Source organism: Lissotriton vulgaris, chromosome 2_1 (genome assembly GCF_964263255.1).
Source record: "Lissotriton vulgaris chromosome 2_1, aLisVul1.2, whole genome shotgun sequence".
NCBI classification, from domain to species: domain Eukaryota; kingdom Metazoa; phylum Chordata; class Amphibia; order Caudata; family Salamandridae; genus Lissotriton; species Lissotriton vulgaris.
In genome coordinates this window covers 1283271198-1283287387 of record NC_141687.1, presented here as the reverse complement: position 1 = coordinate 1283287387, position 16190 = coordinate 1283271198, and the positions used below count along the sequence as shown (strand labels likewise).

The following is a 16190-nucleotide window of genomic DNA, read 5'->3' as shown; positions in this document are numbered from 1 at the left end:
ATAAGGAGCAATTAAAATCACCTACCCTTATAAGGGCCATGTCACCTGATAAGCTTTCTTCGATGTTACTGAGGGTAGCAAAGTTTTTTAATGACCTTCTCTACTTCTGGTATGGAGATATTGTTGTAAAAATTTACTATAACTAGGTTTTTTTGAGAGCCCCAAGTTGTGATTAAGATTTGGTAGTAATTACTATCTGTTAAGCTTTTTAAGACAGTTGGACCAGTGGTGATTGATAGATACAGGGACAAACCTCCCTTGGGTCTACCTCTTCTGCTAGGTACAGCTGGGGCAAAAATCGTTTTGTATCCCAATAGATGGAATTCTTCAATTGCCCATGTTTCCTGGAGGGCAATAATGGAATGGGTCATTGTTATTAATTGCCAGTTAGTATCATTAATTTTTCTGTCAAGGCCCGCCACATTCCAGGTAATTAACGAGCCAAGATTTTCCCTGATGAAAGGGGATAGTGGATCATTTAGAAGCACTGGCATCAAATCAGCTGTGATCGTTTGAGGAGAAGCACCAGTTGTATCTCTCATATTATCTCTAGATTCAGTGTGAACTGGTAGTTGTTCACCTGTCAAATGTGATTGGGGCTGAAGGTTTATCTCACAAGGGACACCCTGGGTACGTAAGTCTAGACCATCTAAACCTAGAAGAGCATGGTATCTATTTGTTAATGAGAGTGGGTAGTGATAGGCCTCTTGCTGTCTCTGATATTGAAACTTAACTTGATGTTGGAGTAAAATCAGTGCCCTAGGGTAGAAATAATTTAATTGCTGGAGCTGGATACCCAGGTTCCCATTTTCCTGGTACCAGTCATTTAGGTAGTTCATAACCCTATGATCTTTAAAATTATTATTACATCTCCACTGATGTCCTTTGGTCTCACACCCAACCATTTTGTCTTTCTCACATGTAGTATCTCTCCATTAATGTTTGGGTGGAGGGGTCTATTTATTTTTAACCAAAAGATGGTCTTGTTTTTGAGACTCCTGAAGTCCTCGTATTGACCTGTTAGCAATTTAGGAACCCCCGTCAGCACAGCAACTTAGGGTGCTGATTCAGGGGGAAGAATAATTTGAATCTCTGGCCGAGTTCTATTTTCTGTCCTCCTTAAGGGAGTTGAATTGCTATTTCTGGGTATGGGAGTATCCTTATTTTTAACCAGGGTACCCTCTGTCCTGTTATTATTTCTACCATTAGGTAAACTTTTTTCAGGAACAACCATCGTACTTATAGCCCCAGTATTCTTTAAGCCCGGTTGAATTTGGGATGAAGATGGCAGATCATTAGTAGCCATCTCAGGCCGTGATTGTTGCACAGTATTTATATTTTCAGAAGTGGTATTAGGGTTTTTTTGTCCTTTTGGTTATTTTAGTATCGGACTTATGATGTTTTTCATGAGGGGGCGGTGGGATAGTAACTTTCTTACATGCTGTATTTTTACTAGCCTGTTTTGTGAGTTCCCTTGTGAGTTCTACATTGGCTTGTGTTGTAGTTTCCAGGTCTCCTAGCTTATCTGTGATAATTTTTAGCCTGTGTACTATGGGTAGTATTAATGATTTAATCAAATGCTCAAAGTTCCCAGCCAGTTCTTTAATTAAAGGGAATTGTAATATTTCGTTATCCTGCCCATTTGTCGCATTTGGTGTCCGTTCTTTTTCTGTGCTTTTGTCATTCCCTTCTTTAGTATACATTTTCTTCCTAGACTTAGCACTTCTACCTTGAAACATATCCCCCCCGCATTTCCTCTTTCTACGTACAACCTGGTTTTATGGGTTATGGGTGAAAGTCTAGGTAATTGAGGATCCACCAGTGAGGTCCCCTCCGAAGAGATCTCTAGTGAAGTTTCCCTTTCCAATGGATCTTTTGTGGGTTCAAGTAAGATGTTCTGTTCCCGCAGTTGAAGGGGGGATACTAATATCACCTTTGTTATCTCGACCATCAACTTGTTCTAAGGGAGACCTATCCTCGCTGACTACACCCAGGGAGGTACAATTATCTTTGACCAGCGGCGGAGGAACTGCGATGAAAGGCAGAGAGGATGGTTCCATGGTACTAACGTCCATTTGGCAATGATGTGCATTTGTTACAGGGGGCATACCTGGGAGGGATATGAACGATGGTAATAGATACGAGTCCTGGGAGTTATTCGTTGTGCCAGATATGTTAATCAAAGGAAGGGGGGGGGGGGGCAACAACCTCACGGGTAAAGAGAGACGTCTCTCAGTGTGCTCAATGGCAGTCGTCACTGCTCCAATTGTCCTTCGAAGCATATGGTCGATTGCTGTAAGGGAGTGCGAGGTGGGTTTAGCTTGTTTTGCAGATTTTGAAGAGGGCATTTGGTGGTTGATAGAAAGTAAACAATAGGACCCAGTGTTCAAATGTAATAAGTTCTTACTATGTGGTGGCGAGAAATCCCACGATGGCCTCTGAAGTAGTCAAGGGCCAAGGGGGGTGGCCCAGCCCGGCCTCCTTCGGCCCCCAAACGGCCACAAAACAGCCCGCCCTTTGTCCTGGCTTCTCCCGCGCGCTCCCGCGCCGCGGGAGACTAAGTTCCTTAAATTACGCCTCAAGCTAGGGGCGTGCCGATGGTCCGGGCCAGGTGTGTAAGATGAGAGGGAGTCTTGGAACTCGTAGTCCCCCGGAAACAGCAGCGAGGATGTAAGTAGCGCCTCTCTCGCTCAGGGCGCTGGGCACAGAAGGTGACACTCCCATCGGAGCTCAGAAGCTCATTTGCCTTGGATTTAAGAAAGTTCGCCAGTAATTGCAGCACACACCGCAGAACCAAAACGCAACCAGCAGCAGCGCTGCGGGACCCGCGATAGCGGGTTCCGCGAGGTCTTTTGAATGCGCCTCAAGCTGGGGGCGTGCCGATGGTCCGGGCCAGGTGTGTAAGATGAGAGGGAGTCTTGGGACTGGTAGTCCCCCGGAAACAGCAGCGAGGATGTAAGTAGCGCCTCTCTCGCTCAGGGCGCTGGGCACAGAAGGTGACACTCCCGTCGGAGCTCAGAAGCTCATTTCCCTTGGATTTAAGAAAGTTCGCCAGTAATTGCAGCACACACCGCAGAACCAAAACGCAACCAGCATCACTCACTTTTGGCCCCTCAGCCTATTCCGCCACAGGGTCCGGATACGGATGATGATCAAGGAGAGGGCGAATATTCCTCCATATTCTGGCCCAGAATGGGGCAATTATGTCAAACCTTTTACCGGTGTTGCCACTCTTGCAGTCGATTTCCCACCATTAGGTGTCAATGTTTTTCATAATTTAATCAAGTGGCAAAAAGATTTGAAAGCAAATAACTTTTTCCTTTATGATTTCAAGGAACCTGCAGAAAAAACTGTAAAAAACCATACCAATCATTGGCCATATTTGGTTCAAGGATTAAAGGTTGTGAAAACGCCAGCCACAGTTGTGGAGGTAATACCAAGATTCGATTAGAAATACAAGGCCTCAGAAGAGGCACCTCGTTATTTAATTTGTTATCCCCGTCCGGACTCAATATAAGAAATACAAGGCACCAGGAAAGACACCTCCATATTTAAATGATTTCCATCATGCAGACTCCATAGTAATGCAAGCCGTACAAAGATGCTCTAGAAACCCGACTTTGCCATGTTCAGAACTAACTGATGAAGAAGGAAGAAGACTGGACAACATGGCCAAATGTTTTTCTGCTACAGAAGCCATCTCCATCAGAGCATCCAACGACTTGGCCCTACTACCAGATACAACAGTCAAATGTGGTCAGATATAAGACCATATCTAGAACACCTACCCAAGGACAAAAAACGCTGAAGTGAAGGCTATTCTGTATGAAGGTGAGTAGTCTTCTTCTGCAATAATTGACACAGCTGTGGACATCGCTTCAACTGGTTTACGGTGTGGGAGCCAGGTCAGTATTTGTTTGAGGTTCTTCATGTTCTCTAATAAATGAAGCTGCTGGAGGGGGTCCTCTAGTAAAAACGCTATTTGGTTCACAGTCATCCATCCATAGAATGTAGGTGCGTACAAATTGTGTCTCATATGGGGTGTTTGGGGTCTGGTATTGAAAATCTGTCCTGCACCCTTGCATTGCACTGCACATAATGCAGTGCTTTTTGGAGCATATATGGTATAATTTTCATCTCACTCCTCCAGTGTGCAAGTGTAATTTCTCGACTTCACCATTTTGTAGGCATATCAGAAGTGGCCGGCAAGGTAGAAATGAATGATGCCTTTTTAGGTCTCACCGACAGACCACTTTAACTTTAGCTGTCTATTGTTGAAGACTTCAACAAAGGAAAAGCCCTGAGTACATAGAGAGGGCTTTGGGACACTCGCCATTGCATGGCTTTAATGTCCATCTCACTTCTCTGCTCCAGATTCAGTGGCTTACTTCCCTGTTCTTGTGTTTGTTCTGCCCAGGAGGCATTTCGGGCTCTCTGTGCTTTGATTGGAATGACATATATCCTTCCACTTCTGTCATATTTGCATTGCAGTGCATGTGAGGACCAGTTTTCTCTTCCTTTCGATCTCCCTTCTCTCCCTCTCTTTTTTAAAAGCTCCCTCCCCAACTGCTTGCACTCTGAGCACCACAGACCGCTGTATTAGCAGATTGCCGCATTATAATATTTGTAAACTGTTCCAATGTGGCTTCCTATGCGTGGCTTCAGTGGCCATGTAGAGGAAAAACAAAATGGCAAACCCCCTAGATTTCACAAGAAAGTCCTATTGGACTTGCCAACGTTTTTGAATGCTTTTTTATGCTTATTGGCAAACCATGGTTATCTGTAATTTCTACTTGGCCTCCCATGGATCAGCTCTTTCTTTTTGACTGCACATCTGACCTGCATGTGCAGATTCCTGTGCTGTGTGTGATTCTCCTATTAAGTAGCAAGTTTTGACAACTCTCCCAGCTTACATTTTATTTCTTTGTAGACTTAATGGTTTCCATCCATGCCTCCTAGTAATACTAGAGCATCTCCCTCCCAGACATATTATACTCCTGTCACCACCCAAATAACCAAGCCTCTTTTGTACCCACCACTCCACACACATACATGTATATATACATACACACATACATACATATGTAACGTTTCCTACTCACTTGTGCCTGCACCCGCCTATATCTCACTTCCTCTCTATGCACCCATATGCTACATGTTAAGTCTTGGCTTCTACCCATGTGTTACATGCTTCCATTCAGAGTTTTATATACTGCACTCTCAATCTGACCCCAGGGTTTACACCCTTGTCCTTCTTTTTCAAACACGCAGGAGGAGGCACTTAGGAAGGCTTCAGAGAAGTTTCAAGAGGATGAGGAGCAATTTAATAAAGACCGTGAGGTAAGATCTGCTGATGTGAATTTGACCACCATCATGCTTGAGAAGGACTTCGAGGTGAGGAATGCTGATGTGTGACGTAGATAGCTGCCCTATGATTTAGAGGAAGTCTGATGAGTGACTATGATCAGCTGTGTGAGAAGTTGGCCTGGTATATGATGCTCACTAGTTCTAGTGATCACCTTGTACCATGCCAGCAAGCCTTATGATGATTGGTTGTAAGTCAACCTTATAGACCAGCTATCCTAGTAGCGTGGACAAAGCTATCTTAGGCTAAACTCTGTAAAGGCATGTGAAGCAAGCTGTTTTACCATACACAATCCCCTTGAATACCAAATGAAAGGACACCACACAGATATATATTGAAAATATATATATATTTATTTACTACAAAATCCCCTATACTCTTTATGAGCACAGAAGCAAATGCTTTAAAACAAAACAGTTTAAATATACAAAAGTTGCACAATATGGATTAGCCCTAGGGGCCACCTAAACCATATACTAAAATAGTGGTATAAGAACCACCTAGCTGAAAGGAAGTAGGCCTAGGGCCTTGGGAATCGCTGGAACTGTTCGGGACTAACAGTGAAGAAGTCGGGAAAGGCCCGCGGGACTCTGGTGCAGTGCGGAAAGTGCACGCATATACCAATGTAAAGTCAATGGTGCGTAAAAGTTACAAAGTTAGTGATTAAGGAACCTTCCGGCTGACCTAGAAGGACAACACTTTAGACCTAGGCACTAGAGGTGTGTACCAGTGTGGGAACACCGGCGTTGCTGAGTTACCTCACCCACAGGAAGCGGGTGCGAAGTAGTGTCTGGTTTCGTCACGCAGGTCGATGGTGCTTGGAGCTGAAGATGCTACAGGCGTCGAGACGAGAAGAGTTCCGGTGGATCCAAGGGTGGATCTGAAGTGGTGAAGACCTGAAAGCAGAGGGGACAATGTTCAAAGTCACTAGCCAGTGACTACTGTGGAACCAGGATGGAACCAGGCGATGTCGGGTGCAAACAGGCGATGAGGTGCAGCTTGTCACCTCAGCCACGTGGACACGAAGAGGTCGAGGACGTCCAGGAGTCGATCACGAGCTGTCCCACGAATGCTCTAGCTGATGGCGGTGTCGGCAACTTGATCGGAGCAAACAGGCCTTGGCTAATGCAAGCCACGCAGGAAGTGGAAAAAGCTTATCACTCGGACCAGCAAGGTCAGAACGGGTGCTCCTTTTTACAGGAGCGAGGGCAAGTCTGGAGCAACCAGACCCGCAGTGTAAATTATAGGTTTCGTCGCCAAGATGGCCGCTGACCACGTGGCTAGTGGCCGGGATGGCGCGTCGAGTGGCACGATGCAAAAGGGCCCCATGCAGATCGTGGAGATGCTGCGGGGCTCAGATCGTGGAGATGCTGGGGGGGCTGATATTCGGTACAAGGGCTGCTCGGTTGTGGGGCTTCTCAATCCACAAAGCACAGCGTCGAGGATGCCTCGGGTGCTGCGCAGTCAGCTTCTCGGGGTCTTTCGAGATGTCCGGTACCACGTCTCTCGGTGCCTCCACGGGTCCCTTCTTTGCAGGGAATGTGGATCGGGCTGTGAGAAGTCTGGGTGTCTGGGTCTCGTCAGGCTCTGGGCTCGGGCTCCGGCAGGAGGCGGCGGCAAAGCAGACGAGTTGCTGGATGGTGCCTGTGTTCACAGGGTGGCCACTCCTAGGCCACAAGGGAGATGCTCTTCAGTCATCTGTGCAGCAGAATGTCGAAGTCCAGTCGTCTTCTTAGTTTCAAGTTGATTCAGGATGATCTGAGGTGCTATGGCACTGCTCCCATTCTTATTCCCAATCTGAGGGGTGGATCACCTGCTAGGTCCCTCCTCTGGGTGGGGCCAGGAAGGGGGGCGGTTACACCCCCTTTCTTTTGTCCAGCTCCGCGCCAGGACACCGGTTTGGACTTGCTTATGCACGAGGACACCTTGTGTGCCCCGGGCATGTCTGATTCTATTTAGCCCTGTCCTACCCAATACACAAAATCCTGTCTGGGGTGGTGCTCGCACCTCCCAAGGCAGGAAACCCTTTGTCCAAGCCTCCCTCGCTGGAAGGACTCCCAGCAGCAGGAGGTCAGACTTGTGTCTGTGGTGGCAGCATCCATTTTGTGATGCTGAGGCTCTGGTTAACTTTAACCGGGGTTCAGGTTATGTACATGTCGTGTCCCTCTAGGAGGGTGGAATGCTATCCCCATCGACAGAACTGTCGAGGGGATAGTATTCCAAATCGCATGACACCTTACTCGACATGTTTTGATAAAGCCAAACCAAAGTTAGCATATAACCACGAGGATTATAATGCACTTAATAGTATGTGGTATGGCATTATCCCGGAACAGCTAAGGAAGTTGTTCCCGACAGCTGCAGACGGGCTCAGCTCATGCTAGAGCACCATCTCACATAAAACCAAGCACTCTGCCTCCAGGATTGTTAAGGCCTGCCATAGGAGTAACTTATAGGTTAACATGTGTCCAGTTAGGGTTAGATATAGGGATACTATATCTAAGTAAGAGGTGATTACACCAACTTACACCAGCTGAGTAATCAGCCAGTTGTGTCAAATATGGAGGCCAGGCCAGGGGTGGCACAATACATGCTGCAGCCTCTGGTAGGCCTTGGCTACACCTATGCCCTGGGTACCTATAGTGCTCTGTACAGGGGCTGATAATGTGACCCAACCCAATTTAGTTATGCACCTAGGGTACATGAAATCCATTTTAAAGAGAGAGCAGATAGCCTGGGGCCCTGATTAGCAGGGAACCAGGCCAACTAAGTCGAAAACCAGCTAAACACAAGGCAAAAAATCTGGGCCAACCATAGTCTGGTATCCACCTTCCTACACAACCCCCCCCCCCCCCCCCCCCCCCCAACGAAAGGAGATAAGGCTATCCTTGACCAGGTAAGCCTATATTCCCTGAGGTGCCATATAAGGAAGTACCTGCACTAGCATGGTTACCCCCTGTCTCATGGTCCACTAAGCAATCCCTCACCCTTGGGGTATTAGAGGGTCTCCACTATAGGGAATCACTACCTTGGGTGTGTTTATGCAAAGTAAAAGGCTGGTTTTGATATGGAGTATTGAAGTGAGGCTCCACTAATTTAGGGCTCAGCTTCCTCCAATTATCTTCCACCATGTGTGCCGTTCTTTCTTCAACTGAGTTGCACTGTGCTCTCAGGGTCAACCTCTGGCTACCTAAAGCTGGAGGCTGGTTCCTTCTGTGTGGCTTACTGGAGGGGCAGTTCAGGTTTGGGCCCTGTGGGAGGTCCCTAACTACTTTTAAGGGGGATCCCTCAGGAGTTTTTAAAGTTTTCACCTTACTAGGGCTACTAGTTTCGGTGCCCCTAATCTGTTGATGGGGGTGCTTTATTTGACAGGGGCCCTTTGGGGTCTCCCTGTCCTTGTCCTCTGCAGCCCTGGGCTGACTAAGGCAAGGTAGAGAGGGGCAGGTTACCTGCTCCAGACTGGGTCCCACCTGAGAAGGGTCCACTGCCATCAGAGGCTCCGTCAGGCCAGGCCTAACCACCTCTGGGACAGTTCCTTCATCAGGGGTAAGATCAGTTCCCTGAGGAGGCTGATCCTTTCCTAATGTCTGGTGAGGGGGAGATTTCTCTTCCTCCTCCATACTCTCTTTGTGTGGAGTGATCCATCATTTCAGGCTTCACAACACAGGTATCAGTTTGAGTTTGGGCTGTGGCCATCACAGCCCCACCAACCTTTTCAGGAGAAGACTCAGTTTGGGTATGAGCTGTTATCATAACAGCTCTGCTAATCTTTTCAGGAAGGGAGTTAGCTAAAGATGGGGCTGAGAGTTGCTCAGACCTACCAACCTTTTCAGGAAGGACATCTTGGATTGGGGCTGTAGCCATCACAGCCCCACTAACCTTTCCAGTGACATGTACCATTTTAGAATGGATTTCCTGTTCAACCTCAGCCCAGGCTGACATTTCCAAATAATTTCCTAGTAGACAGTCTACAGGCAAGTTTGGTGACACTGCCACTCTCTTTGGGCCAATGACACCTCCCCAGCTGAGACTTACTACTGCCATGGGATGATTTGTTTCTATGCCATCAATGTTTGTGACCTGGTATGTGGCACCAGGTGAAAGTTGCCTTGAGGGGACTAGACATTCAGCCACCATGGTGATGCTAGCCCTGGTGTCTCTAAAGGCCTCAACTTTCAAACCATTGCTGAGGGGCTCCTGTCTGTACTTGCTCAAAGTGTTTGGGCAAGCAGTGAAATTGGCAAACCCCATGCCATTCTCATAGACAAGAGTATCTGGGGTAGGGGACCTGGATAGGCCAGAGTCCACCTGTGCTCCAAAAGTAAACCCACCCAAATTCTTGGGGGCGCTCCCACCACCTGGGGGACCACTGCTGACAGTGACAGGAGGTGTTGGAGCTGGTTTTGGAGGAATATTTTCTTTATTGCCATTCTTTGGACAACAGCTGTCTGATTTCCTATTGCCAGTCTGTTTACAGACATGGCAGTATGGCTTTTTCTGGATAGATGAAGTGTCTTGGGACCCACCCCCATCCTTGGAGTTTTGGGGCCCTGTGGAAGTCTTTTCTTTAGATTTATCCCCACCCTTATCTTGAGGTTTGGTAGACTCCTTCTTCTGGTCATTGCCCTGATTCTTAGGCCTAATCCTGGTTCTGACCCATTTGTCTGCCCTCTTACCCAATTCTTGTGGAGAGGTCAGATCTGAGTCCACCAGGTACTGGTGTAAAAGCTGGTTCTGACAATTACTTAGGATCTGCTCCCTCATAATCAAATTATACAATCCTGTAAAGTCATACTTTGCTGCCATGTAGCCAACCTTCCAAAGCCTTAGTAGCACAATCTACAAAATCAGTCCAGTCCTGTGTCTGTGTCTTCTGGGTATCTCTGAACTTCAACCTGTATTGTTCAGTGGTTAGGCCAAACCCATCTATTAGAGCACTCTTCAGGACTTTGTAGTTTTTAGCATCCTCATGTCTGACAGTGAGGAGCTTATCTCTCCCTTTCTCAGAAAAGGAGTACCATAAGATTGCTGCCCACTGTTCCTCAGGAACCTGCTGTACCATGTAGGCTCTCTCAAGAGCAGTTATCCACTTGTGGATGGCATCCCCTTCCTTGTAGGGGGGCACAATCATTGTCAGGTTTCTAGTATCATAGGACCTGTCTTTCTCTCTAGGAATATTGCTGCCACCAGTGGAATCTAATCCACACAACTTTTGTTCTCTTGCTAAAGCAAGTTTAGCTTGAGCCAAGGCTATCTCTTCCCTCTCTATCTGGAGTTGGACAGCCCTCATCCTGGCCCTATGCTCTTTCCTCTGGGGGGGGAAGTCATTCCCCTTTGAGATTCCGTAGAGGCACTAGAAATGTGAGAGTCCCTGGAAGGTGATCTCACTCTCCTATTACCTGAAGGAATGATGTTATAGGATCTGGGGAGGTGCTGGTCCTCTCCATTCCCATGTAGGTCCAAGTTGGTCTGGTTAAGCCTTCCAACTAGTACCTGGTTACCCCTCTGATTCTGATCTGACTCATCTACTTCTGAGTCCGCTTCTTCCTCCTCCTCTTCTTCTTCCTCTTCTTCCACCTCTGGGGTGTCCTCATTCTCAGGGGGGTTTACTCCATCTCCTGTATCTAAGGGAACTGCACTCGCCTTAGCTAAGTAATCCTTGTCCAGGGTGGCTATCAGGGAAGGAATAGTGGGGTTGTGGCCCCTTTTTCTAGCCCTCTTGCAATGCATAAGGCATTCAAGTCTTTATGGCTAAGTTTGTCATAGCTGGAGGGTGCCCTGGTAAGGTCAACCACCACAGGTGAAGAGCCTGAAGCTCCCTCTGTGCCAGACATGACTGCTAGTGAGGTGCAAGTGGTGCACTTACCTACACTAAGTGTTTTCCTACTGTACCTTTCTAGTGAGTTGTAGGCAGTGTGTGCTAATCCCTTTGATCTACAACTACTAAGTTCAGTAGAATTTAAATATGCTAAGCTTTTGTACCTAAGGTACTTGATGTGATCTTTCAATTTGATAAAAAGATTGCAATGGTAAAACAACAGCAAGCTCAAATCCGCACCGCTGCACACCAATGTGAGAAGTTGGCCTGATATATGATGTTTCCAATTCTGGAACCACCTTGTATCATTCCAAACAATCCCTTATGGTGTCTGGTTGTAAGTCAACCGTATAGACGAGCTATCCTAATGGTAGCATGGACTAAGCAGCCTTAAAGGCTTAACTCTAGAGGTCGTGTTAAGCAAGCTGTTTTACCAATCTCAATCCTGTAATATCAAATGAAAGGACACCACACAAGTATATATTATAAAAATATATGTATTTATTGCTAGAATAATCCTCTGCACTCTTTATGAGTGTAGAGGCACAAGCGTTTAAACAAAAGCACAGTTAAACATAAGAAAGTTGCACAATTATGGATGAGGCCGGGGGCCACTCAAACCATATATTAAAAAAGTGGTATAAGAGATACCAATCGAACAGTGGTTAGACCTAGGGCCTAGGGAATCGCTGGGAGCAGTCGGGACTATCAATGCTGAAGTCGGCAAAAGTCCGCGGGATTAGAGTGCAGCGCTTAAAGCACAGGTCTGCACCAATGTAAAGTCAATGGTGCGTAAAAGTTATAAAGTTATAGTTTAAGAATTCTTCCGCTCAACCTAGAAGGACGAAACTTAAGGGACATACACTAGAGGTGTGTACCAGTGTGGGAACACCGGCGTTGCTGAGTTACCTCACCCACAGGGAGCGGGTGCACAGGTGCGAAGTAGTGTCTGGTTTTGTCACGCAGGTTGCTGGTGCTTGGAGCTGAAGATGCTGCAGGCGTCCAGATGAGAAGTGTCCGGTGTAATCCAAGGTTGGATCGAAGTTAAAGATGATCTGAAAGCAGAGGGGATAGAGTCTGGGTCACTCAGCAGTGACCAGGGTGGAACCAGATGGAACCAGGCAATGTCGGGCGCTTTCAGGTCGCTGTCGGGAAGCTTCTCTCCGCTGCCACGTGGACTCTGGGGCACCGAGGATGTCCAGGAGTGGATCACGAGCTGTCCCACGAAGGCTCTTGCTGTCGGCGGTGTCGGCTTCCGGATTGGAGCAAACAACCCTTGGCAAGCGCAACCCACGCAGGACTCGAAGATGGCTTAGTACTCGGACCAGGAGGGTCAGAGCGGGTGCTCCTTTTCAGAGGAGCGAGTGCAAGTCTGGAGCAACCAGATTCACAAGTTAGATTTTAAGGTTCGTCGGCACAGGGGCCACAAGCCAACGGGCAAGTGACCGGGCCAACGCGTTGAGCCAAAAGATGCAGAAGGGCCCCACGCAGCACTCGGTGAGTGTGGAGTGAGCTTCGGTGCAAGAGAGGCTCAGGGCTGGGGCTTCTCAGACCCCAATGCACAGCTTCGAGGATCACTCATGGGCTGCTCGGTCAGCGTCTCGTGGTCTTTCCAAGATGGCGGGCCCCATGCTTCCGGTCGCCTCTACAGGTCTCAGCTCTGCAGGGACTGTGGATCGGGCAGTTGGAAGGCAGGCACTCTTGGTCTTGCCGAACTCTGTCGCTCGAGTTCCGTCGGGAACTGCAACAAAGCAAACGTCGAGGTGCTTGATGGTGCATGTTTGCACAGGGTGGTCACTCCTTGACCACAAGGGAGATTCTTCAGTCTTCTACGTCGAGTAGGATGTCGAAGGGTCCAGAGTTTCGTTTCATAAGTTTCAGTCCGGATAATCTGGGTGCGTTGGCACTGCTCCCATTCTTATACCAATCTAGGGGGCTGGATTACCTGCTAGGTCCCCTCCTATGGGTGGGACCCAGGAAGGGTCCAGGGTCGCGCTGGGACTGGGGCTGGTGTGCCCCAGAACCGGTTTGACCGGATTATGCAAGGGGAAGCCTTGTGCTCCCCAGGCACTGTCTGGTTTCTTTCAAACCTCCCTGCTACAATCCACTATCTCCTGTCTGGGTGGTGTGACATCTCCCCGTGACAGGAAAGCCTTTGTCCAGGCCTCCTCGGCTGAGTTTCGGTCAGCAGCAGGAGGTCAGACTCATGTCTGTGGCAGAAGCGTCCATTTTGTGATGCTGAGGCTCTTTTAAAATCAACCGCGTTTCAGTAAAGTAACATGTCTTCTCCCTCTAGAGGCGTGGAATGCAATCCCCGTCGACAGGACTGTCGAGGGGATAGTATTCCAAATCGTATGACACCTTACACGTCATGTTTTGATAAAGCCAAACCAAAGTTAACATATAACCGTGATGGGTTATAATGCACTTACTGGTATATGGTATGGCATTATCCCGGAACAGCTTAGGGAGTTGTTCCCGACAGCTGCAGACAGGCTCAGCTCATGCTAGAGCACCATCTCACATAAAACCAAGCACTCTGCCTCCAGGATTGTTAAGGCCTGCCATAGGAGTGACTTATAGGTATATATGTGTCCAGATAGGTTTAGATATAGGTATACTATATCTAAGCAAGAGGTGTTTACACCACCTTGCCCCAGCTAAGTGATCAGCCAGTTGTGTCAATTTTGGATAGCCAGCCAGGGGTGGCAAAAGATATGCTGCAGCCCCTGGTAGGCCTTGGATGCACCTATGCCCTGGGCACCTATAGTGCTCTGTACAGGGGCTGATAAGGTGACCCAAGCCAATTTAGTTATGCACCTAGGGTACATGGAATCCATTTTACAGAGAGAGCAGATAGCCTGGGGCCCTGATTAGCAGTGAACCAGGCCAACTAAGTCGAAAACCAGCTAAACACAAGGCAAAAAATCTGGGGTAACCATAGTCAGGTATCCACCTTCCTACAAGGAGCAAAGATATAGAGAAGCTGAGGCTGAGATGGAAGAAGGTGAGCTTCAGGAGGACTGTTTTGAAGATCTAGGAGAAGTCAGTGGTTTGGAGTTTTCTCCTGATTGGGAGCGGTCATCTGTGTCTGATGCCCCTTCAAAGGACGTTACACCATACCACATGGTCATGAGGAAGGCTGCGGAACTTTTTAAATTGAACTTTGCCTACAGTGGAATATAAATCCAATCTCTTGACTGAGGTCCTCCATTCCCCAAGTTCTGTTATCGAACCGTTGCTTCCCTTTAATGAAGCATTAACTGAACCTATTTTGGAGGGTTGGGTCAAGCCTCTTACAGCTCCTGCAGTGGCTAAAAGTGTTGCAAGGAGGTATAGAGTTGCACCTGGGGATCCTGAATTTTTATCCTCTCATCCTTTGCCTGAAAGTCTGGTTGTTCAGGCAGCCTGTTCAAAAAAGACTGTGGGTGCATTCCCTCAAGTGCCTGGGGATAACGAATCCAAGAAACCGGATCAGACTGCGAAGAAGTCTTTCTCTTCAGCAAGTATGGCTTTAAAATCGACAAATGCCACTTGCCTTTTTGGGAGATATATGCATGCCCTGATGGACTCATTACGGCTGTGGCACCTAAAATTACTGAGGACCGCAGGAAGGATTTTAATGAGGTATTGGCTGATGTACAGGCGGCTGCTCGCCAAATGATTCAGAGTGGGCTAGATACAGCTGATTCAGTTGCTTGCATCATGGGAACTGCTGTTCTGTAGTAGGGGATCTCTGTGTATAGTCATAATCTAGTGAATAGTCCCGCCCATGTGCGTGGACCCCGGCAATCAAAAATAATCTCTTAAGTTGTCAAATAATGCAGAAACTGCAAAGACACTTAAGAGAGAATTTAAAGACAAATAATGCAGCCTATATCCACAGCTACACTGTCCAGTACTTCAACTAGAAATTCCACCAAAAAACACCACACACAACACAGCCTGCCAGTTTCTATCATAGAGAAACTTGCCTCCCCCAGTCAAAGACTCTGGAATGATAGAGAGGAAGGTAGGGACAGACAAGCCCCATAGGCTGCCATTATGTGGCTTAAATAGGATACTGTGCCTTTAAGAGAACTTTCCAGAACTTCTCCCAGTATCCCAGAATGCATAGCAGGTCCCTCTACTTTGTTCTTTTTTCCGGCTCCTGCTTACAGGACCCTGGCATTGAGCTCTCCCTTGTTTCAAGGGTTTATTGGATATTTTGGCACTTTTGAGTTCTAAAAGTGTTGCAGTTTACTTTCTTGGTGTTCTCTTTCTCTTTTTTTGTGCTGTTTTAGGCGTTTTAGGGCTCTAAAATGCCTGGCCTTTTTGATAAGTGCCCAGCATGTGGGAGGAAGAAGGCCAAGAGTGATCCCCATGATGTCTGCATCGTGTGCCTCCCTGAAGATCATGTCCCGGAGGATTGTGTCATCTGCCAGCAGTTTACTGCTCGGACTCTGAGGGACAGACTGAAGATCAGGCTTTCTGGCCTTGAGGAGAGGCGTCTGCAGGCTGCAGGTGGGTCTGGGCAGGCTGGGAAGGTTCCCTCTGCCTCTGCTGAGGCCTCGGGGGGGCTCCCCAGGGGCAGGAAGTCCAGCAAACGGTCCCGGTCTCCGTCGACGTCGATTGCATCGACGACGACGTCGAGAGGGATGACGGCGGTGTGCTCCCCTTCTCCCCGGGGCTCCGGGTCGTGACGGCTCGACGTCGAAGATCATGGAGAAGTCGCCGTTGAAGCCACCGTCGACGTCATCGTCTTCGTCGAGGTCTTCCTACCGACGCCGAAGGCGAAGTGACAAGCATCGAGGCGTCACCGTCGATCGCCGTCGAGGCGTCACCGTCGATCGCCGTCGAGGCGACGCCGTCGAAGCACCGGTCGACGTCGAGGGGCTCCTCGACGTCGAGAGCATCAAGAAGACGGCGACGTTCGTCGTCGAAGACGGAACGCTCGACGTCGAGGAGGCGGCGTATGACGTCGCGGAAGAAGAGGTCGGGGTCGACGTTCGACGCTGAGGAAAAGAG

At 48.1% G+C, this 16190-nt stretch overlaps 1 protein-coding gene across 5 annotated transcripts in view; it reads left to right on the top strand.

The window, feature by feature from the left end:
• The window catches only part of CEP164 (centrosomal protein 164), a 459099-nt gene that overhangs the window by 349389 nt on the left and 93520 nt on the right, over nucleotides 1-16190 (top strand). For all 5 annotated transcript variants that reach the window (XM_086957031.1, XM_086957028.1, XM_086957030.1 and 2 more), the window contains one exon: nucleotides 5272-5340. In XM_086957031.1, the coding sequence (XP_086813157.1) occupies nucleotides 5272-5340 (69 nt within the window). The remainder of the gene's footprint in view (nucleotides 1-5271; nucleotides 5341-16190) is intronic.